This window comes from Schistocerca americana, chromosome 2, assembly GCF_021461395.2.
Source record: "Schistocerca americana isolate TAMUIC-IGC-003095 chromosome 2, iqSchAmer2.1, whole genome shotgun sequence".
Classification (NCBI taxonomy): Eukaryota; Metazoa; Arthropoda; class Insecta; order Orthoptera; family Acrididae; genus Schistocerca; species Schistocerca americana.
Window position 1 is genome coordinate 549,905,203 of NC_060120.1, and position 23,322 is coordinate 549,928,524.

Here is a 23,322-nt window from a genome sequence, read left to right on the forward strand (position 1 = left end):
CACTTCAGAGTCAGTGATTTGATAAAGGATGACTACTATTTATATATAACTTGTCGAAAGTCTCGTATCAAAATACTTTGTAATGCACTTTAAGTATATTTTTGAAGCTGGTGCATTTAATCTGTTTGTTGAGTATAAATGTTGCAACCAAATGTATTCTTTACCATTAAGATATATAATCGATGTAAAGTGGCTTTACTCATCGTGGACAACATAATAAACACATGAATACCTTCCCAGTATGGTGGTAGCAAGTGCTCACTAAAACTGCTGAAGGAGACATTTTGCTTTTTCGTGTTGATGTAGTTCATTTCATTAGTCAAACCTTTACACAAACTGAAAAGATAAAGAACCACCTGAGGATCTTTATGCTGGATTCCATTAACAAGGTTGTTGGTAAGTTGATATGTGAGCGATGTTTTGCTTGAATAAGTAACTTAGCATGTACGAATAAAACCACAGAAGACATTGGGATCATCAGAGGTGGTTTTTATTGTGGAGAAATATTGCCTTATGTGGTTCAGTACTCCACTAAAAGCATTTATGGTGCGCCGAACTAAGCACACTGTCTAATGAATCAAAGAGAAGTTACGCTGGGGTTGCTGTTGCATTGTTAAAGAACAAGAACAAACTCATGTCGATCACGGTTTGGTCGGGAAATTGGACTTACCGTTTTCCAGTCTATTCTCCTACCATTAGCCACATACCAGTTAAGCTTAGAATTGGAAATTTTTTTGATTGTAGTAGACTGTGTATTGGAAGGTCGCTGCACATAAATTCATGTGCGTTAACGACGAGTCACTGCGGTCTGTAGTTTGAGTTATCGTGATATCTTCCTTTAATTCTCATAAGACGTTACCGGCAGTTGCAACAGCATAAAGTATCCATTACGTCGCTATGAGCTGATAGAGCTTCGTATCCCTGTAATATGGGAATCATTGTGAATACGGCAGGCTGTATACTTTCTGGGTACATCAATCCATATTTCAACCTTCCACGGCAGATATTCGCAACGTAAGAGCTTGACAGGAGACAAATTTGCCTCTGCTGAGCGTCCCTAACAGGGAACCAAATATTTCTTCCTTTTTTAAAACTCGTGTTTCCTGGAACAGCACAATCAAGGAAGCGACTGCAATAATGGATCAGCCGACTGTCATGGCAGCAACGACGAATTGCCGCCACGAAAATGGGGCGGAGCGGACGCCAAATTCTTTTCCGTCGTTAGTCGCGGGATTAAAATCCCCGCCATAGACGGTTGCTATTTGCTTCTTTTCTCATCAGCGGAATTTTCTAGTGTTTTTTAACTCTTGTCCTTCTCCACGTTTGTGGTTATTTTCTTTTCCCTCTTTCCTCTACTTCTCATACGTGTGTCATGGACGTTCGAGTGTGACGTACAGCAACCATCGCAGTCTTGCATTCTCAGATTCAATCAGTAGCCGCGCACTACAGGGTTGACAATGTAGCTTATGGATGGTCGTCTTACTAATGTCATTGCTGACAGTATAAAATTATAAAGCTTACCACATTTTCGTGGAAAAAGGAACGAGAAAGAGTGTATGTCGCAAAAGGTTGCTAGAAACCCACAATTTGACGTAGTTGGTATATTAAGAAGATTTTGTTGATGTTGACGTCTTTGACAAACTAGATTTCTACAACAACAAACGTTTTTCCCACTACATGAGATACGTTTACACGATCCAGTGTCGAAACTATCACTCTGAAGAATGTGAAGTCGAAGACTTCGCTATAATACAGCTGTAGCGATAGATCTAAACAGTCACGAAAAAATAAACAATTTCCAAGTACGACAATGCCTCCACATTACTGTCGACCTTTCCTTTGTCTGACTTCATTCAGCTTTCGTACAATGTAAAGTACTTCCTCTCCACAGAATGAGATGTCGGGATGAGAGGCTGTGAGCCAGAAGTCGATTTCCACAAGAGACCTGTTCAGGGGAACTGACGAAAATGGCTCCACGAGTCGCCCAAACATTGTGCTGTAATCAGAATCGAACAAACATATAAGCACTTCGTCTCACCGAGTACAAATCACAATCTGGTTTCATTTTATTCCCCAGAAATTCCCAGTGCTATCTTGTACATCGTTTCCTATGTACACACTGAATAGCAGTAAGGAAAATGCAATCATTTATTATTCGCTTCTTACTTACTGCCGATGGCATCACTATTAGACACAGAATGAATACGGTATGAAAAGGCGGGTGAAGTAACCACATAAAGTCTGCTAGGATTATAGTCATAAAATAAAACATACCTACGTGATTACAGTCCAGTAGCAAGGATATAAAATTAATGTACGGGACTCATACATTAAATAGGTCGCACACAATTTAACTGTGAATAGAGACGTCGACATCATGACAGAAACTAATTATATCAGACTGATATCTGGAAAAATATAAGCGTCGTAAGGAGCAAGACAAAATATGGAACGAGGATAAAACTGCTTCCCGCATTCTTTTTACGTAGTCAATCCTGGGACACTTGTCCACATAAAGCATATATGGTCTTCTTGTTAAGAGACGTCCTGGTGAATATAAAATAATGATCGAAGATGTACGAATAAATTTTTAAACGTACCTAAATGTTATGATGAAGTAAGTGAGTACAAAAGAAGTCGAAGTGATCATCTCTGCAGTGCATCAGCGAGGTAGGTTCGTCTGAAAGTATGGGGTTATAGACCTGCGAGTACGGGAGGTACCCAGACAAGCTGTTAAGGTAAAACTTCAACGATGTTGATGATGATGATGAAGTGTAAGCTTTTCATACACTGACGGAATAAATTACAACAGCAAAAAGTAATTAATGTAGAGAAATGACATCTAGGGAATGCATTTGTCTAGGTAACATATTTAAGTGTTTAACATCGCAAGACCACAGGTTGTAAAACGCGCGAGATCAGCCACTACAAATGTGATATGCTGCTACATTAATAACCAGCGTAGCTTGCAGAATTTTAAATGCATGGATGCAAACATACATGAGATGTGTGGTCCAGCTGCCGGATGTCAGTTTGTGGGGCGGAGTTCCATGGCAGTGGCACTTAGTCGGTCAGTACAGGGACGGTTAATGCTGTTTATGGATAACGCTTGAATTGTTGTCCGATGATGTCGCATTTGTGCTCGATTGGCTACAGATCTGGCTATCGAGCAGGAAAAGGCAACATGTCGAGATACTGGAGAGTATGTTTGGTTGCAACAGCTGTGTGTCAGCGAACATTATCCTGTTAGGAAACACACCCTGACGCTGTTCATGAAAGGCAGCACAACAGAGTTACGTACAAATCTCCAGTCCGGGTGCGTGCGTGGGATAACCACGAGGACGCTCCTTTTGTCATACGAAATCGCACTCCACACGTAGAGCCACGGGTCGTAACACATCTGAAATGTAATGTTCACTGTTCAAAGTGCCGTCAATGCGAACAAGAGGTGACAGAGACGTGTAACCAATGGCACACCATATCATCACTCCGGGAGATACGCCAGTATGGCGATGACGACTACACGCATCCAATGTGCGTTCACCGCGATGTCGCCAAACGCGGATGTGACCATCATGATGCTGTAAACAGAACCTGAATTCATCCGAAAATATGACGTTTTGCCATTCGTGCACCCAGGCTCGTCGTTGAGTACACCATCGCAGGCGCTCCTGTCTCTGATGCAGCGTCAAGGGTAACCGCAGGCATGGTCTCCGAGCTGATAGTTAATGCTGCTGCAAATGTCGTCGAACTGTTCGTGCAGATGGTTGTTGCCTTGCAAACGTCCCCATCTGTTGACTCAGGGATCGAGACGTGGCTGCACGATCCCTTACAGCCATGCGGATAAGCTGCCTGTCATCTCGACTGCTAGTGATACGAGGCTGTTGGTTTCCAGCACGGCGTTCCGTATTACCCTCCTGAACCCACCGATTCTATATTCTGCTAACAGTCATTGGATCTCGACTAACGCGAGCAGCAATGTCGCGATACGATAAACCGCAATCGCGATAGGCTACAATCCGACCTTTATCAAAGTCGGAAACGTGATGGTACGCATTTCTCCTTCTTACACGAGGCATCACAACAACGATTCATCAAGCAACGCCGGTCAACTGCTGTTTGTGTATGAGAAATCGGTTGCAATCTTTCCTCATGTCAGCACGTTGTAGGTGTCGCCACTTGCACCAAACTTGTGCGAATGTTCTGAAAAGCTAATCATTTGCATATCACAGCATCTTTTTCCTGTCGGTTAAATTTCGCGTTTGTAGCACGTCATCTTCATGGTGTAGCAATTTTAATGGCCAGTAGTGTAGCTACATCTAGCTCCTCGTAACCGTATTATACGACCTCGTTCAAACTCAGTGAAGTTTTGATAAAGGCGTCTTTGTCGTCTGAAAGCCATTCTTTACTAACATCACCTCACCACTTCCAATCACAAATTTCACTAACGTTCGCCACCGTTATGGCGTATATTTAAAGCAAATTTGATTTGCATCCTCATAATGGTGCTACTAACGCCACTATTATGCGAATCCGTGTAGACATCATCTTTCAATTTAGAACACGCCTACCAACATTCGTTTATGTTACGCAACTCGTTCTAGGTGATGCGATTTCTTTCTGTCAGTGGATTTCAGCCCCCACAAAGTTTTTGGAAGCACAGAGAAAATTCCTAAAATAGCACTGTATTTTTCAGTGAGGTTGAGTGTTGTACCCGTGTGCATTTATCGTACTTTGATCTCTCCTTGTAATAAAAATGTAATAAACTTTTTTAGTGTAGCATTCACTTTAAGTATGTTACATTTTGTCTGATGTACAAAGACCATTCTTGAAAATTAAGGTTTTCTCAAATGTGAATAACTATTTAAAGTACAATAGGATCCAGTACCTAGGAAAAAATATTGTATTCTATTTTAAATGCGTTGCAGTGGAGAACAATCTTGCCAATACTGTCTTTAATATTCTACATGCTACAGTATTACTCTACTGCACACCGATAGCCAGCAGGTGGAAACAAATTATGAATAAGTATGATCAAAATCCGGTTACACGTTAAAAACATTTTGAAACAGTAGCTATTAGCAGCTAACACAAATTATCATTTTAGAAACAGGGAAAAATGGCGAGACATAAACGAAACTCAGTTAATTTGCGAATATTAAGTGTTCTGCTTCAGGGTACAACATGCTGCACGACTGACGATGTGTGGGGTCACCGTCTACAGTTTTAAAGTAGTTTTAAAGTAAGTAATTTTAACATATACAGAATCTTACTGACCATAAAACATTGTAACTGAATAATTGACAGTGTCCTGTAAATCGCATTAATATCTTACAGAGGACTTACATATGATGAAGGTGTAACACAGGGCGTCTCAAAAGTAACGGTACAACTAGAAAGTCTTATAACAACATACTCACACAATATTTGGCTTATGTGACAGGCGAACGCACAAAGTTTTGTACGTGTGTGTTCCAGGTTTCGTGAGTGTAGCATAATGGGAACCGTTCAAGAAAAGCCTCACGTGTAGAATGATTCATTGACACCATGTCGGATACCTAGGTTCAAAGGAACACCCAAACTACCCTCGCGGGCTTCGATACGCCTGTGGTACAGGAATATTCTGCAGACAGGAGCGTGGAAGTGAAGCAACATATTGGAACAAGTGTAGCCAACACAGAACAGATACGGTTGGTTTTACATCGTTCACCAGGAGCTGCAAATCAGTAGGGTGGCCATGCACAGTGTCCATTGGGAACGTGTACAGATTTATCCATACCAGTTGCACACACTGAAACCAAACGACAGGCCAAAACGCACGCAATTCACCGTGGACTTTCTCCACCGTTTAGAAGAGGACAGTAATTTTATAAACAATCTAGCAGTGAAGCCACATAGCATGTGTATGGGGCATGCAATCCGAATACTGTGGTGTGGTGTTCTTTGATGGCTGATCGATTTGTTGGACTATTCCTTTTCTCAGAAGAATCATTTAAGTCTAACAGTTACCTTGATATCTTATATCGGTCTGCGTTATCGCTATTGGCTGACCACCAATACAGAGTGGTTTTCAAAAATGATGGTGCACTGTCACACTGGGTTCAGACTGAGCGAAAAGCTCTCGACCAGGTGCTTCCATATCACTAGGATGGCAGATGTGGTCTAATTCGCTGACATAGGTCACCTGAAATTTTTCTTTCTAATGGAGATACGTCAAGGAAAGAGTATGTCAAACGCCTGTCAGCCACATCAGTGATTTAAAGTACCAAATCGCAGCTGCCATCGCCACCGTTGCGCATATGGTGCGTCGAGACTGGACACAGGTTGAATACAGACTGGATGCTTGCCACCAAAGGCTCACGTAATGAAATTGATTGAATGGCTTAAAAACTTTGTGAGACAGTGTGTCACAAAGCCTAAACATGTCGTGAATATCATCATTAGTTCGAATACCGTCACAAATTATAGTTTTATTTTACGAGTTGTAGTGCTCAGTACTTACCTGCAATCTATTTTTGTAATTTCATATGGGGTTTCTTGTAGATGGTTTTGGAGATGTTACTTTAATTTTTCCACTCCAGTAGTTTGATTGAAATACTCTTGTCTTGTTTATTGATAATAAATATAAAATGTAATTAATATAAAAGTAAAGTTCTTAAATTGTAATTAGCACAAATTCTGTTTAAGAGGTTATTTCACATCTGGACAACAAAATTATGAAATTCTTGATAAAACTATTCTCTCTTAAGAATACTACTCGCACTTTCTTACGTGTATAAAGATTTATGTTTTATCTAGGACGTTATATTATCAATAAACGAAACAGGCTGAATAAAACAGTTACACATTGCCTAAATGACGGAAAACATTACGGATGAACAGATATCTTTGACGATAAAATACAAAGCTAGTATTGTATAGTACGCTGTCTCATCCACTACCCATGCTAGAAACCAGCTAAAAGGTAAAGTAACATTTAAAGTAACATCCCATAGCATATACAATGATAAGCCGAAACATTATGCTCACCGCCCACCGCGACGTTGGATTCCGCTTGGTAGGATTGAGGGAACGTGACGCGTATGTAAGCAGAGCAGAGGCAGACGGGGGATCATCCTAGCGAAGATATGGACTGCAAATGGGTAAATCCTCTGAGGTAAGGGACTTTGACAAAGGACAGATTATTATTACGCGGAGCCTGTAAACACCTCGATAGCACCGAATCGGGTAGAATGTTCACGTATTACTATCGTGAGCATCAACGGAAAGAGTGAAGCTACGACGAGGCACTAAATGGTTGGACTTCCACGATTCTTCACAAAATGTGGGGTGCAGAAGATTGTCTGCTCTATAAAGTAGGATAGATAGTGATCCGTGGTATCTGTACCGAAAGAGCACAACGCTGGTGCACGTACAAGTGTTTCGGAGCACGCCGTTCATCGTACATTGTCGAACACGGAGCTCCACAGCAGACCACCCCTACGTGTTCACGGTTGCAGTGGGCGCAGGACCATCGGAATTCGAGCTTCGATAAATGGAAACGTGTCGGCTCCTCGGGCGAATCACATTTTTGCTACAATAGCTCGATGGTCATCTCCAAAAACGCCGACATCGAGGTGAACGGTAGCTCGAAACGGGCAGCGCGCCACGGACACAGGCTGTTGGGAGCAGTAGCATGCCACGGGAGACATTCTTCTGCGCTTGCATCGGGCCCGTTGTAGTAATCGAAGACCCACTGACAACTGCGAAGCACCTGCATCCCTTCATGCTTACCGAGCGAGGCGACGGAGAGGTTAGCTTTCTAGACACGCATTCGGAAGGGCGACGATTCACAACCGCGTTCGGCCATCCTGGTTTAGTTTTTTCATGATTTCCCTAAAACGCTCCAGGCAACTGCCGGAATGGTTCCTTTGAAAGGGCACCGCCGATTTCCTTCCCCTTCCTCCCCTAATCCCATCTTGCGCTTCGTCTCTAATGGTCTCGTTGTCGATAGGACGTTAAACGCTAGTCTCCTCCTCCTCCTCCTCCTCCTCTCTCTGTGCTTTATGTCTTTCCCGACGGCGATGTCGTCTTTCAGCGGTATAATTGTCCGCGTCTCGGAGCGTATTCCAGTTATTTGAGGAGCGTTATAGTGAACTCACGTTGATGTCCCGGTGACCAGATTCACCTAACGTAAATCCTATGGAAGCCATCTGGATAGCTGTCGGTCGCCGTCACCAAGTACGCAACTCAACAAACTGTCAGTTCCCTGATACGCGGAATCAGTGATATATTGCGTTCCAAAGACAAACAAGCGACGAAGCAGGTGGTCATACTGTTTTGGCGTACTGTGTAGCATTATGTACTGTATTAATGTGTATCTCCTGGAGGACACTGGAGGACCGCTAAAGGTGGTCACGTAGTGCTACACTGATCGAGTATAAATCAAAACCAAAGAAAATTATATATATAAAATTTTCTTTGATCTTGATTTATTTTATTTATTCTTATGGCGTATTCTGTTTTAAAGTTCATTTAATATAAATTATATATTTCAATATATTACAAATAATTAAATATTTATAACAGAGAAGGAGAAACCAGCACAAAAATTGTAGGGCTTGTCTCATGGAAAGGGGGCAAAAGTCGACCCTTTACCAATGGTTGATACGAAACCGTATAAAATTGTCCAATAATATGGAACCGATATAAATGACAGATAACGAGTTAGCAGCCCGCAGCTTAGTGCAGAACTTGTGTCAGAGCATTTGTGCTGGGACGCAGGTGGAGAGCACAGCAGAGTGGCTCGCTAGAGGAGCTGGACAGACAGAGAGACAGGCAGGCAGCTTACCGCAGTGCAGCAGGTGGGAGCCGTCGGCGCAGCCGCTGCGCTCGTGGCCGGACTTGAAGCAGACGTCGGTGCGAGGCACGCACTGGCCGCTCAGGCACCGGAACTCGTCGCGGCCGCATTCCCGCCCGCGGCCCACTGTCGATCCAACCACACACACGTCAGCCACACTAGAGCCACAGGTAGCCGGCCACTCCAACTGCTACGAATACCTCTACTTTGCTATACAGAGGGGTTCAATACACAGTGACAACAGCTTAGTGGCGTGCTCTATGAAGCACAGAAAGGGATTTAACAGTTTCCACTGGTATCCATGTTCGCATAAGAGAGCTGATTATAATACGACAAAACTGAATAGGACGCGAACACAGAATTTTGTAACTTGGACATGAGTCGCATTCGTGTGAGGCAGATCGCGTATAAATTCGTCACTTCCGTTGCCTAGTGATATCGCACACAACACAGTGGCCTTTCGGAAAGCGTTCCCTTGTGGCAACCACGACAACCCTCAGACGAGAATAAAGCCACGTGAATAGGGTCGTCTCTGCTGCATTTAATGCGGAGCATGATTCATTCCTGCACCGTACCGTCACAAGGGACGAACCGTGTGCGGATCTTACGACACGAAAGAATGATTAATCATCACTGCCATCGAGCACTCCTCACATCCCCCATCGGACGAAAGACGAAGAAAGTATCGTTCTCATCGAGACCTCCTCGTATCCCCCTTAACAACATGAAAACAATTACTTTCGCGAAGCCCTGACCACAGTCTTTTGGGACAATCCGGGCGTACTGCTGGTTGATTTACTCACTCATGCAAAGACCGTGGATGCTGGAACGGCTGCAGAAAACTTTCATATCAAATAAAAGACATGGTTTCCGAAAGCAGCTGTGTTGTTCCACGGTAACGTACGACGGTGTACAGTAACAGTTATCTGAATTCTGTCGCGGGTTTCCATGGACTGCACTGGAACAACGTTCTTGCAGTTCGGATCTCGCACGAAACAGTTTTCATCTATTCATGTCGTTAAAGAAGCGTCTGTCCTGGAACCCACTTCAGAATCGATGCTGACGTGTATAAGGCCGTTTGTAAGTTGCTCCAAGATCTGTATCCTGAACCTTAATAATTTTGTGTATCTTATTTATCTTTGACATCCTGAGTAAACGTTTCCTCTCAGAGTACTCGTTACCTTATTGTTTTTGAGGAACCTTTGAACATAGGTGGGGATACAAAAAATGTTGTGTAACCAATGAAAGTATGATTAGTTCAAAGCTTTATTACCTTCTTATTAAAGTGTCATTAGAATGTTGTGGTAGATTACACAGTTCAACAACGAAATTTATACACGAGGAAAAATACCCAGTCTTTGTACACGGTCCAGTCACATTACTCTAACCACCGCGTATGTTAGACGCCAGTGTGCAATAATCACTCACAGACGGGAGGTGGGAGCACCAGCAGTGAAGGGTATACAAAGCCTGTCTGGGGTACGCGAAATACAGCGCAGTCATTGGCGTATTGCGGAAACAGTCAGATTACCTGATGTCCAGAGGGCCATGATCATTTCCTTTCGGGCCAAGGTTGGAAGAATTTCCTAAACTGCTACGTTTCCAAGCGATAGCGTGCCGCCGTGCTAAAGTATACTGTGCATGGAAAAACGGCGCTATGCTAAACTGGCGCCGAGGTAATTGTGGTGTACGACGGTCCATAGATGACAGTGGTAAATGACGACTGCTGAGATGTGTAACGGGGAATAGACATGCGACTGTTGAGTAACTGACCTCCCATATGAAAGGGCTACCAAGTGTCTCCTCCGTCCAGCAGACGTTGCTGCATTTGGGCCTCCACAGAAGGCGCCTGTTTCGTGCACCCGCTCTGACTGCTGTTAATCGGCTATGAGGGCTGGAATCTGCACGCTAATAACGCAACTGGACGTTCACTGAGTGGCAATACGCGATTTTTTCTGATTAACCATGTTTTATGCCCCTTCAGACAGATGCCCATCTGGAAGCGAACATCCAGCAACCTTGGCCGGAAGCGCCCAGGCCGGAAGAAGGAGCCTTGTTGTCTGGAGAATGCTTTCGTGGCATTCCTTGGGTGATCTCGTCATTCTGGAACGCTCAATGGATCGACTCAAGTATGGATCTACCCTTGGGAACAAGGTCTACCCCTATATGTCTTTTATTTTTCCTCAGCAAGATGTCATCTACCAGCAGCACAAAGTAACGTTTCACACTGTTCACAGCGTATGTGCATGATTCGAAAATAACCAGGAAGAGTTTACTATTCTCCCTTCGCCACCAATCTCCCCAGATTTAAACCAAGCCGAGACTCTGTGGGACCATCTTATTCGGGCTGTTCGCGCCATTGATCCTCAACCGAGAAACTTGGCACAGCTCTCCAGAATCCCGCAGACTCACTTCCTGTACGTCTTCCGCTGCAAAATGTGGTTATTCAGGATTTTGAGAGGTGGTCGTATTAATGCGACTGGGCAGTGATGATTTTGCCACACTAAGTTCTAGAATGATAAGAATTTTTCAGATCCCGTTTTCGTGTTATACGGAGATTGTTACGTCCTTATTTCTGTTTTTCAGTTATCGATTTCTTGTTATATCAGGAATGCCACTGAAATCGTACTTCAATTCTGCGTTTAACGCAGTTATAAGATAAACATAATCACAGTGAGTCGACGACCTTGACCTCATCTTCAGATATATCGATCGGTGAACACGAGCTACACGTGATATTACACCAGTCTTTTGTTTATAGCTAACAATGAGATTGACGGCCGTCAGGAGCGCTCCATTGTGTGTCGTGTATTTTACGAGAGTTTCTGAGTTATAGTGTGCAATCAAAACTGTTGTTATTCCCTGGAGATCCATTTATAACCCCAAAAATAGATCATTCTTTGCCATTTTTCATTGGTCATACATTTCAGTGTTAAATGCCATTAAATCTCTATATGACAAAAATAATGTTATACATGGATTCAGAAACCCTTAAATTGTATGAATCCATTTACATACTCGTGGCATAATTAAAATTTTTGAATAGAATACGAAAAATTTCTGCATCAATATTTCAGTGAAAATATAGACACACTGTATCTAAAAGAACTAGAGCCATCCTAGAGAAATGGAGCAATAATTGTGATTAGTGCGTGGAATCAACCCCAAAGTACAGTCAAAATTTTGATAAGAATATGGATGTTGCGCAGTTCTGCGCTTGTTAAACTATGGCCCATTATAATAGGTGAAGAAGATGAAAGTTTCAATAACTTTCAAACCTGATCTAATCTATATTTTCAAGTGTCATCTTCAGCTTGAACACACTCAAACACAAATAAATCGGCTTTTCTGGCTTTGTAAAAAACGGAAGTTTACAATTTGCTGTCTAATGTTGTGTGTAATGAAGGGTTAAGCTTCTCCCGTCTTTAAGATTCAGAATGCGGTAGGTATACAGCGGTGTGGTTGATGTTACAACTATCGATTAACGAACGTTATTTAAGTACTATCGAAACTGGTGAATGCATGGTCTGGAGGCTTCCTACGACATAGAACTCAGCATTTACTTCTTGAAGTAAAGAAATTATCAGATGTGAAACGCCGAGAGAGTTTTATAGGGACCGTTATTCCAAGTGACATAAACAGCTCATTTTGCATCACCTATACATCAATGAACACGCATCCGTTGCACTGTAGCACACTTTGGCTCTCCTTGGCTCGATTTGCCGACAGTGTGGTCGAGACATTACTGCTTGAGGCCCATCAACATTGGCCATCCTGAGGTGAGGAGGATACCTGCGGCATTGAGCAAAGCAAACATAAAGTGGTCCCATGCACGCTCAACCAGGTTCAATGACAGCATAAGCCGCTGGTAATTTCAGTCGGTTGCTTCCCACCTCCTGGAAGCAGGTGTTCACAAGATGGGTGGGAAGCTTTCGAACCTGAACGCATCGCCAAGATGATGACTATGGAACTAGGTAACAGGTTGAAGGACGCAACACAGCCCTCAAATTACTCCCCATAGTGATCAGAGTACAGGCACAGATCAAACTGTATACATACACAACTCGCTGCTGAACCCGTCGCACTTCATGGCTGCGGCGTGCATTGCTACCTGGCCACCTTAGCAGCGTTAGACAACGATCATCAAGCGTCAAAAGAATCCTGCACTCGGCTTTTTTGACCCAGATGTCCCTTTGTGTCCGTCCTTTAGCGCCACAGTGTAGATGTTGGTTTCTACCACTACTCGTAATGGGCATATAGAGTCAAACGTTTTGGTGTCTACGAGCCACAGATTGCAGACAGCAGTCATGAGCTGGTGTTACGGACCCAGAATGAACACTACAAGACAGATCTTCAGTGTTGTTTGTCTTATGATAAGAGTTGAATGTTCGAATGGAGTCGCTGTGATGTATGGCAATTCAGAGGGCAACAAGCGTTCATGGCGTCAAGTGAATATATGTTTGCAATTTCAACTTGAAATGACTTCAAGGCACGTCAACAGACAGAAAAGTGTACACAAATCGCATTGTCCCTTCCGCTATCAGAGAAATAGTAGTGATTCTCAGCAGTGAGAAGAATGCAGAGGAAAAAGGTTTCCATCCATAACTACACTCCTGGAAATGGAAAAAAGAACACATTGACACCGGTGTGTCAGACCCACCATACTTGCTCCGGACACTGCGAGAGGGCTGTACAAGCAATGATCACACGCACGGCACAGCGGACACACCAGGAACCGCGGTGTTGGCCGTCGAATGGCGCTAGCTGCGCAGCATTTGTGCACCGCCGCCGTCAGTGTCAGCCAGTTTGCCGTGGCATACGGAGCTCCATCGCAGTCTTTAACACTGGTAGCATGTCGCGACAGCGTGGACGTGAACCGTATGTGCAGTTGACGGACTTTGAGCGAGGGCATATAGTGGGCATGCGGGAGGCCGGGTGGACGTACCGCCGAATTGCTCAACACGTGGGGCGTGAGGTCTCCACAGTACATCGATGTTGTCGCCAGTGGTCGGCGGAAGGTGCACGTGCCCGTCGACCTGGGACCGGACCGCAGCGACGCACGGATGCACGCCAAGACCGTAGGATCCTACGCAGTGCAGTAGGGGACCGCACCGCCACTTCCCAGCAAATTAGGGACACTGTTGCTCCTGGGGTATCGGCGAGGACCATTCGCAACCATCTCCATGAAGCTGGGCTATGGTCCCGCACACCGTTACGCCGTCTTCCGCTCACGCCCCAACATCGTGCAGCCCGCCTCCAGTGGTGTCGCGACAGGCGTGAATGGAGGGACGAATGGAGACGTGTCGTCTTCAGCGATGAGAGTCGCTTCTGCCTTGGTGCCAATGATGGTCGTATGCGTGTTTGGCGCCGTGCAGGTGAGCGCCACAATCAGGACTGCATACGACCGAGGCACACAGGGCCAACACCCGGCATCATGGTGTGGGGAGCGATCTCCTACACTGGCCGTACACCACTGGTGATCGTCGAGGGGACACTGAATAGTGCACGGTACATCCAAACCGTCATCGAACCCATCGTTCTACCATTCCTAGACCGGCAAGGGAATTTGCTGTTCCAACAGGACAATGCACGTCCGCATGTATCCCGTGCCACCCAACGTGCTCTAGAAGCTGTAAGTCAACTACCCTGGCCAGCAAGATCTCCGGATCTGTCCCCCATTGAGCATGTTTGGGACTGGATGAAGCGTCGTCTCACGCGGTCTGCACGTCCAGCACGAACGCTGGTCCAACTGAGGCGCCAGGTGGAAATGGCATGGCAAGCCGTTCCACAGGACTACATCCAGCATCTCTACGATCGTCTCCATGGGAGAATAGCAGCCTGCATTGCTGCGAAAGGTGGATATACACTGTACTAGTGCCGACATTGTGCATGCTCTGTTGCCTGTGTCTATGTGCCTGTGGTTCTGTCAGTGTGATCATGTGATGTATCTGACCCCAGGAATGTGTCAATAAAGTTTCCCCTTCCTGGGGCAATGAATTCACGGTGTTCTTATTTCAATTTCCAGGAGTGTACATACCATACCCACGGCCTTCGCCTGCGCCAGTCGCTACTCGCATCACAGACACGGCCGACACATTGCCTGGACGCCAGACTGCAGGTGAAACTACAATGGCACACCTAGATGTCAAGAGCACCGCAAGTGCGGAGTACACATCACATAAAACTTGGTTGTGTTCAGAGCATGCCGGTCTATTTAGAAGCAGAACTCTAACCGGCACCACGGAAATCTGTGCCACTAGTTTCGCTAGGAGAGGTGCGAACCTCAAGACCACAGGTGCGCGCATCTCGGACAACAGTGCCACAGACGGGAGCACTACTTTGTCTCCGCCAATCACTCGTTCTCCAGGCATCAAGCAGATCTCACTCTGCCAGACGAGCATTAAGGGAAGCACCCAGCCCCTTTCATCCAGTTCATTTCGCTGAGCCAAAGTTCCAATGCAGAACGACCTCTTGCCTGCACACGACATGTTCGCAGCGGCAGCCCAACCTCGATGATACCACACTGCAGCCACTAGGAGCACCCAGACATTGGTCAATGAACTCTGCGTCTTCCGGCTAGGCCTCCAATGCGGGAGGTGCTCCGAGGATGGTACTCCTGTGTGGAGCTTAGACTGTTAACTGTGTCCTGTGACCAGTATAGACCAAACGAACTTAGACTTCCCATGATTAAGGGCGTAATTGGGCTTAGGATTCATTATCTCGTTCATAATTAGTTCAGTGACTCTGATCTCCTTGATCCTATTGCGCAACGCACCAGCCTTCATGTCTTTGGGTACAGACATAGACTAGTTATTGGTATATCAATCATTTGTTCATGACGAACTTCATCTGTACTGAATTAGCCAAGAAGGACAGTTTAGTTGTGTTTCGCATATTTGTGTTGAACTGGCAGATAAATGTTAATTACATACCACATGGTACACGTAGGGTACATCGACTGACATGAGATGCTTGTGTGTTACTCGAATTTCTTCACGCATATGCCCATAGTAATAGTTCTCTTTTACATTAATTCCAGATTCTGAGTGAACTGACTTCTCCTTTCATTTCCAAATGTCTGATACTGGCCCAAAGGACACAAACTTGCTCCAAGAAGGAGTATTTTCTGTTACTTTTGTTTTGCTTTACTCATCGGGACTGTGTTCTTCTTGTTCCTTCAGTGGCGTAATAAAAGTGTTGCTGGCTTCCAGTGTTTTGTCCCATCTGAGTGGGCGATGAGAAAACAGATTTTCCAATTTCGTTCCACCAGCTGGCAACGAGTAGTATAACTGGTTTCCAAGTTAGCGGTTACAACATCAGCTGACGTATCGCTTACATCCCGTGTCGCCAGTGCCTCCACACACGTTTTACGCACTATAGTGCCATTTCAGCACGTAATTTCAAGTGTACTAAACAACTTTTGTCGTTCCACCATGACAATTCAGAAGTGAGATGAGTTGACGCTGATGCTGCATGCGACTTCAGCAAGAACAGAAGACCCATCTGCAGACTATGGCACGCCAGGACGCCGCCCTACTCAAGGCTTTCCAGCAACTTCAGCGCCAGTAGGACCTTCTGCTGCTGACGCCGACATAGGCGATGACGGTCTGTCGCGTCCGTTTCACGAATTCAAGAACTCTGCCTCAATCACAACATTGGAGCGACACTTCGTGGCCTTTGCAATTCAAGGTGACACATAGCAACGGGCTTCTCTGTTAGCATGCTTTAGTGCTCTCGCCTATCAACTTCTTCAGTGTCTTAATTCTGGTATAGATCTTCACACCTCACCATACATCAGTCACAAATCCATACATACCGTCTGTTATGCTTCACAAACAAATTTCAGTTCTCAAGAGCACGTCCCCCCCCCCCCCCCTCCCAAGACGGCTTCCATGATGCTCCTCTGCTCTGCACCGCACAATATGGTTCATGCACAATAGTACTCGTGCGCACGTTTCTCACTTCCAAGTAGTCTTCCACAGCACTCCTGTGTGCTCCAATGTGAAATTCCAGTTTCGAGACGTCTTCAGTGATGAAGGTGAGATTCCCTGCCAGTCCTTCGGGCTCGAACGTACACCCACGATATCAAGTCACCTTCCGCAACACAGCTGGACTCTTGCCAGTCGTCAGTGGTTATCCGCACATTAACAATTGCGAAGCGTCTCCCATGGCACAACGGGACTCCCAGCTAGTTTTTTCCGTCTTCCCATCCTCGTAGTCCTCCGCTGCACCCTCCTCTTTCCGAGACGTTGGCTGTATTGATCGTTATCCATTATAAACCCACTAAAAGCCAGCAGCGCTTCAATCAGTACGGGCCACCATACGCCCTCCAAGTACGAAATGTTTACCACAATACATTCCAGGGTGCCTTTGCATTACCAGACACCTACAGATGAAACAACGTTCCCAGCACTCCCTATGAGGTGGAATTGGTTTGCATTTCTACGGACTTCCGTCTGCTGGTTTCATTTCTCGCCCCCTCCCCCCCCCCCCCCCCCCACCCTCTCGCCGACGACTCCGACGCACCATGATCTTGCTCTCAGGGGAAAGAATCGACAGCCGTTGCACCTCCTCACTCAAAGACTCACGAGGGCGCTGTCCATCTCTTCGATGCCATAGGCCAGCCAGCTAGTTTTTCCGTCTTCCCATCGTTTGATGTTGGCCATCATCGTGCTTCGTGTCCATACCCTTTCCTACCCAAGTCTCAAGCATCTTAAGGACACCCGTCTCCTAATGGATGCAGTCACCCCCTTCTTCTCGCTTCCACTTCTTTTAGACTGAGGACTCGGCAAGATACAGCCTTTATTGGTCCATCTAACATGAGTCCTTAACTGTATGACAACAAGGCCACGTAAGCAGTCCTTTTGTCTTTCTCAATCAGCCCATTGCTTCCCTCTGGGTAACTTATGCGAGCCAAACATGGACCAAGCGCCACCAGCGATCGGTCTGTCCACGATGAAGAAAATATATATTTCCTCTCTCCACGTCTGCAGTGGACGGTTCCTGTCCATGTCAACTCCAGTTTCTGCTGCCACAGCTAGGCTACCCATACGAGTGTTGTGAAGATTTTCCCAGCCCTTGAGTCTTCTTGTCCAGGGAAGGTGACAGAGCCATCAAGAGTGACCACACGCGTAGACATCTCAAATGATTCCAAGGGGCCTCATCAGATTGGACGCTCTATCAACACCGGGATCTCAGTCTTCGAGATGACGCCACCAATTTTTCCCTTAGTGGGTAGAGACCCGGTATCTCCATTCATATCAATATGGCTCCACCATGAATCCCTTGGGATGAGGATTGGAGGAAGGGGTGGGCGGCCTTCATCTGCAACCATGGCTATCCGCAATAAGAAAATAGTCAAAAATTTGCCTGCACTCCAGCTCCACAAGAGAATCTCCTTTGGTAGGCCCTGTTGTCAACAGTACCGTAAACGCATTGTATCCATCACAACAAGCTAGTCTACGTCCAGGATAGGCTGGTCCGGAACTGAAAAGATGACAATCTTATAAGACTATTATTGAAACTATTATTGAAATATAAGGAACATAGATAATTACTAATGCAGCGTACATAATTCAACTGGAGAGCTCATCGCTCCGCAAGACTAGCGATCAGTCGCTGCAGAACGGTCACCAAAGAAACTTATCTTGCAGTGTGTCTCCAGCACGCTTTAGCAACATGGAACAACGGATAAAAAAGACTGATACGAAACTGGGATCAGTTGAACGTATTGTACGGAAATGTAATTCAGTCACGAAGTATGTGGTTTGCAAAATCCGAGATTCATCTTAAGCAAGTTGGAGAAACAACTCAACTGTTGAGTTGATATACTGCAAGAGACATAGATGGTATGAGGAACAGCAGCGTAGTTATTCACGGGTTCGTTTATTGAGATGGAGAGTGTCACAATAATGTTCATCAGACTCCAGTGACAGGCGCTACAAGAGAGGTGTTGTGCATCAAGGACAACTCTGGTATTAAGATTCTCAGAGTCTGCATTCGAACAACATACATATGCTTCAACATATAGAGATTGTAAGCTATTACTTTTCACTGTACCAATATGGTGTAGGAGGACTCGAGACGAACTGTTTGATGCAACACACTTGTGGTCTGTCAAACCTGGAAATAACATAAAACTGCCAAGAAAAGTCGCCTAAGCTACAACGTAATCTCGCCGTGCGACATTTTCAAGATGCTCTCGCTCTGTTACGCGACGTGCATAATCGGCCACTTCTTTAACGTATTAGTTTACCATGATGGTAACGAAAGAAAGAAAACGACGTTTCAGGAAAATTGAAAATTGGATCTGAACTTAACTCTTACAAGAATATTGATTTCTGGAAAGAATAACAGACAAACAAATCGGTGTAAATGTTCATTTTATGCCTAAAATTCACAATACATAAAATCTTGTTTTACATTACGTAAGTGCAAGAACAAGAAGGTTTTAAGATTAGAGGACGTTTTGAGCCTAAATGTCTGAGGTAATGTACATTGTCTTTTGTTTGAGGCTATTTCCGGCCTCACCTACACCTCTGTGGTACGTTGTAAACAGTTACCGTTTAGATACTGTAAGTTACTAAATGACAAGGTCAATTAAATAAGAGAAACGCAAAAACCTACTGACACTGGTGCTTCGTGCCCTACAAGCAATTTTGATATTTTTAAATTTATACTTTCCTTCGAAATCATCGATTATCTAGTACAGGACCTTCGTATAACGTTACCAAGTCATCTGTCACTATCATTTAACACCTTAAGCTGGATCGTTGTGATTGTTCCAGTAAATGGCTTCATTAAACATTTAAACGGTGCGTGACTTTTGTATAAGGCAAGAATATAATTCACAATTTTAAAAGTTTTTCAAAACTACGTTTAATTAAAATAAAATATATAATGAGCAGATGACAGTGTACAATAGTTCAGGTGGAATGGGAAGAGCGCAATAAAAGAAGAGTGAAGAAATGTAATGAGCAGTCAAATGAAAACGAGAAGCGTAAAAAAGAAAGTAAACTGTTTCTTATTTCAAGGGTAATCGTAATAACTGTTACTAAGTTGATAACACTGTGAGACAAGGTGTTCAATGGCTTCATCGAATAGTGTTTGTGGTTGACTACCAAACCATATTTGTATCGATACGTCCACCTCTTCGTCCGCAGCAAACTGACAGCCACGAATAACTTTGTTCCAAAATTACGCAGATCGCATTGGGTTGGATAGGAACGGTACGAATGAGGTGTAAGGGTTTCCCAGCGAAACTTCTGCAGCGTACTCGAAACAATCTTGACAACATAATGGAGGACGGACAATCTTGGCTGTCGATTTGCTTCAGATGAAGAGGTGCGTCCTTAGTTATAATTACGGTGTCATGTTGTTGTTGTTGTTGTTGTGGTCTTCACTCCTGAGACTGGTTTGGTGCAGCTCTCCATGCTACTCTATCCTGTGCAAGCTTCTTCATCTCCCGGTACCTAGTGCAGCCTACATCCTTCTGAATCTGCTTAGTGTATTCATCTCTTGGTCTCCTTCTACGATTTTTACCCTCCACGTTGCCCTCCAATACTAAATTGGTGATCCCTCTATGTCTCAGACCATGTCCTACCAACCGATCACTACTTCTAGTCAGGTTGTGCCACAAGCTCCTCTTCTCCCCAATTCTATTCCATACCTCCTCATTACTTATGTGATCTACCCAATTAATGTTCAGCATTCTTCTGTAGCACCATATTTCGAAAGCTTCTATTCTCTTCTTGTCTAAACTATTTATCGTCCACGTTTCACTTCCATACATGGCTTCACTCCACAGAAATACTTTCAGAAACTACTTCCTGACATTTAAATCTATACTCGATGTTAACAAATTTTTCTTCTTCAGAAACGCTTTTCTTGCCATTGTCAGTCTACATTTTATATCCTCTCTACTTCGACCATCATCAGTTATTTTGCTCCCCAAATAGCAAAACTCCATTAGTACTTTAAGTGTCTCAGTTCGTAATCTAATTCCCCCAGCATCACCCGATTTAATTCGACTACATTCCGTTATCCTCGTTTTGCTTTTGTTGATGTTCGTCTTATATCCTCCTATCAAGACACTGTCCATTCCGTTCAACTGCTCTTCCAAGTCCTTTTCTGTCTCTGACAGAGTAACAATGTCATCGGCGAACCTCAAAGTTTTTATTTCTTCTCCATGGATTTCAATACCTACTCCGAACTTTTCTTTTGTTTCCATTATTGCTTGCTCAATATACAGATTGAATAACATCGGGGATAGGCTGCAACCCTGTCTCACTCCCTTCCCAATCACTGTTTCCCTTGCATACCGCTCGACTCTAATAACTGCCATCTGCTTTCTGTACAAATTGTAAATAGCCTTTCGTTCCCTGTATTTTACCCCTGCCACCTTTGAAAGAGAGTATTCCAATCAACATTGTCAAAAGCTTTCTCTAAGTCTAGAAATGCTAGGAACGTAGGTTTGCCTTTCCTTAATCTATTTTCTAAGGGTCAGTATTGCCTCACGTGTTCCAACATTTCTGCGGAATCCAAACTGATCTTCCCCGAGGTCGGCTTCTATCAGTTTTTCCATTCGGCTGTAAAGATTCGCGTTGGTATTTTGCACGGTGCCATAGACAACCGCAAACATTTTGCTTTAAGGCACTGACAGTCTTTTCTCACAGTCAGACGAATGTATTAACTGTTATGAGGATTACTTTTAAAATAATCAACAGTTTACTTACACTCTTCCACCCGTCTCCTTTTCATTTGACTGACCTTTCATAGCAACATTTAAAAAAATAAAGAAACACAACAAAGCACATGGAGCAGCTACATCTATAAATGTAGTTGCAGAAAACGTTTATTACAGCACCGTTAATTTCTCCGTAGATTAAAAAATACCTTGTCCGTAGACAGTTTTACGGAGTCTTTGTTGTCACAGTTAAGCTCTGAAAACACAATGGTGACCGAAGAGCTACAGCTAGAAACCTGACTGTACGCATGAGGAGGCCAGAGAACAGCATTACTATGGCGCGAGAGCAGGTGTCACTCAGCTGGTGCGGAGCAGGTCGGGTCGGGGAATCACGCACCGCAGCTGAGCTCGTCCGAGCCGTCCGGGCAGTCGAGGTAGAAGTCGCACCACCAGGCCCGCCGCACGCACTGCCCGCTGCCGGCGCACTTGAGCTGGCCCGGCGGGCACGGCGCCTCCTCTGCCAACACGGGAGAGCGCGCAAGGAGCCGGGCAGCTCATGCTAGCACACACTCTAAAACACAACACGCGCATTACGCGTGCTACAAAACTAAGTAGGCGGCGAGATACGCACGAAAATCACTGCCTTATCAAAAGTATCGCGGCACCTCTATGTAATGCAGAATTCACCACTAGATGTCACGAGAGGCGGACCCGCCAATATATAAGGAGGAGAGAATCACTGTGTCGTCAGTCGAGAAGATCCGCAGAGCCCACTGACTTTGAATGTGGACCAGTCATTGGATTTCACCTGTGTACAGATCCATTAGGCACATTTAGATCCTTCTAAAGCTGCTCAAGTTGAGTGTTAAGGTTGTGACTGTGAAGTGGAAACGCTAAGCGATCACCACAGTTGAACCAAGACGAGGCGGTCATCACATAGAGACGGACAGGATCCGTGGAACTTTGTGGAAGTTGGTTGTAAAAAATCGCATGAAATCAGCGGAACGACCCACTAGTGCATCTCAAACTTCTAGCAATCCTGATAGCAGTATGACTGTGCGTGGACAGTTAAAAAGAATGGCTTTAGTGATAGAGTAGCCACACATTTCCGTAGCCAATCCCAAGTAATGCTTGAAATGGTATAAAGAGTGACAGCACTTGATAGTGTATGACGAGTGACTTGGAGTGTTGAATAACACCAAATCTGATGTAACAGTTCGGGTTTGTCAAATACCCGCAGAACTTGCCAACAAGTGTACCACCAAAAGTGAAGTACGGAGGTTGTGGTGGTAGCTATGGGGGTGTTCCTTACTGTTATGGTGTCTCTCATTATACCGCTAACGAAAACACTAAATACAGAAGAAAGTGAATCATTTTACAGCATTATGTACTGTGTACAATAGAGGAATAGCTGAGAGTCTATAACTGAATCAGTCTATGCTGTCATAACGCACCATCTGTGAGGCAGTGATTTTTGGACATTAACGTTCCTGAATGAACTGGTCTGCCCAGGGCCCCGACCTGGTCCTAACGGAACACTTTTGGGATAACCTATAAGGCCGACTTCCCTCCAGGCCCCAGCATCCAACACCACTATCTGCTGTGGAGTCGGCTGTTAAGGAATGATAGACTACCACTCGTTGACAGGCATTCAGACCTCATTGAAAGTGTCCCGAGCACAGTTAAGGCTGGCATAAAGGCAAAGGGTGGACACATCCGCTATTAAAGTTCACCAATAGGTGCCCGGATATTCTTGATCAGACAGTGTTCCGCATCCACGACCAAAATACAGTAATAT

At 44.7% G+C, this 23,322-nt stretch overlaps 1 protein-coding gene across 1 annotated transcript in view; it reads right to left on the reverse strand.

Moving 5' to 3' along the window:
- The window catches only part of LOC124594160 (G-protein coupled receptor GRL101-like), a 356,496-nt gene that overhangs the window by 182,215 nt on the left and 150,959 nt on the right, over window positions 1-23,322 (reverse strand). Inside the window, exons 10-12 of the mRNA XM_047132516.1 lie at window positions 21,922-22,041; window positions 21,653-21,667; window positions 8,831-8,965 (exon numbers count right to left, since the gene is read on the reverse strand). Coding sequence (XP_046988472.1) covers window positions 8,831-8,965; window positions 21,653-21,667; window positions 21,922-22,041 — 270 coding nt within the window. The remainder of the gene's footprint in view (window positions 1-8,830; window positions 8,966-21,652; window positions 21,668-21,921; window positions 22,042-23,322) is intronic.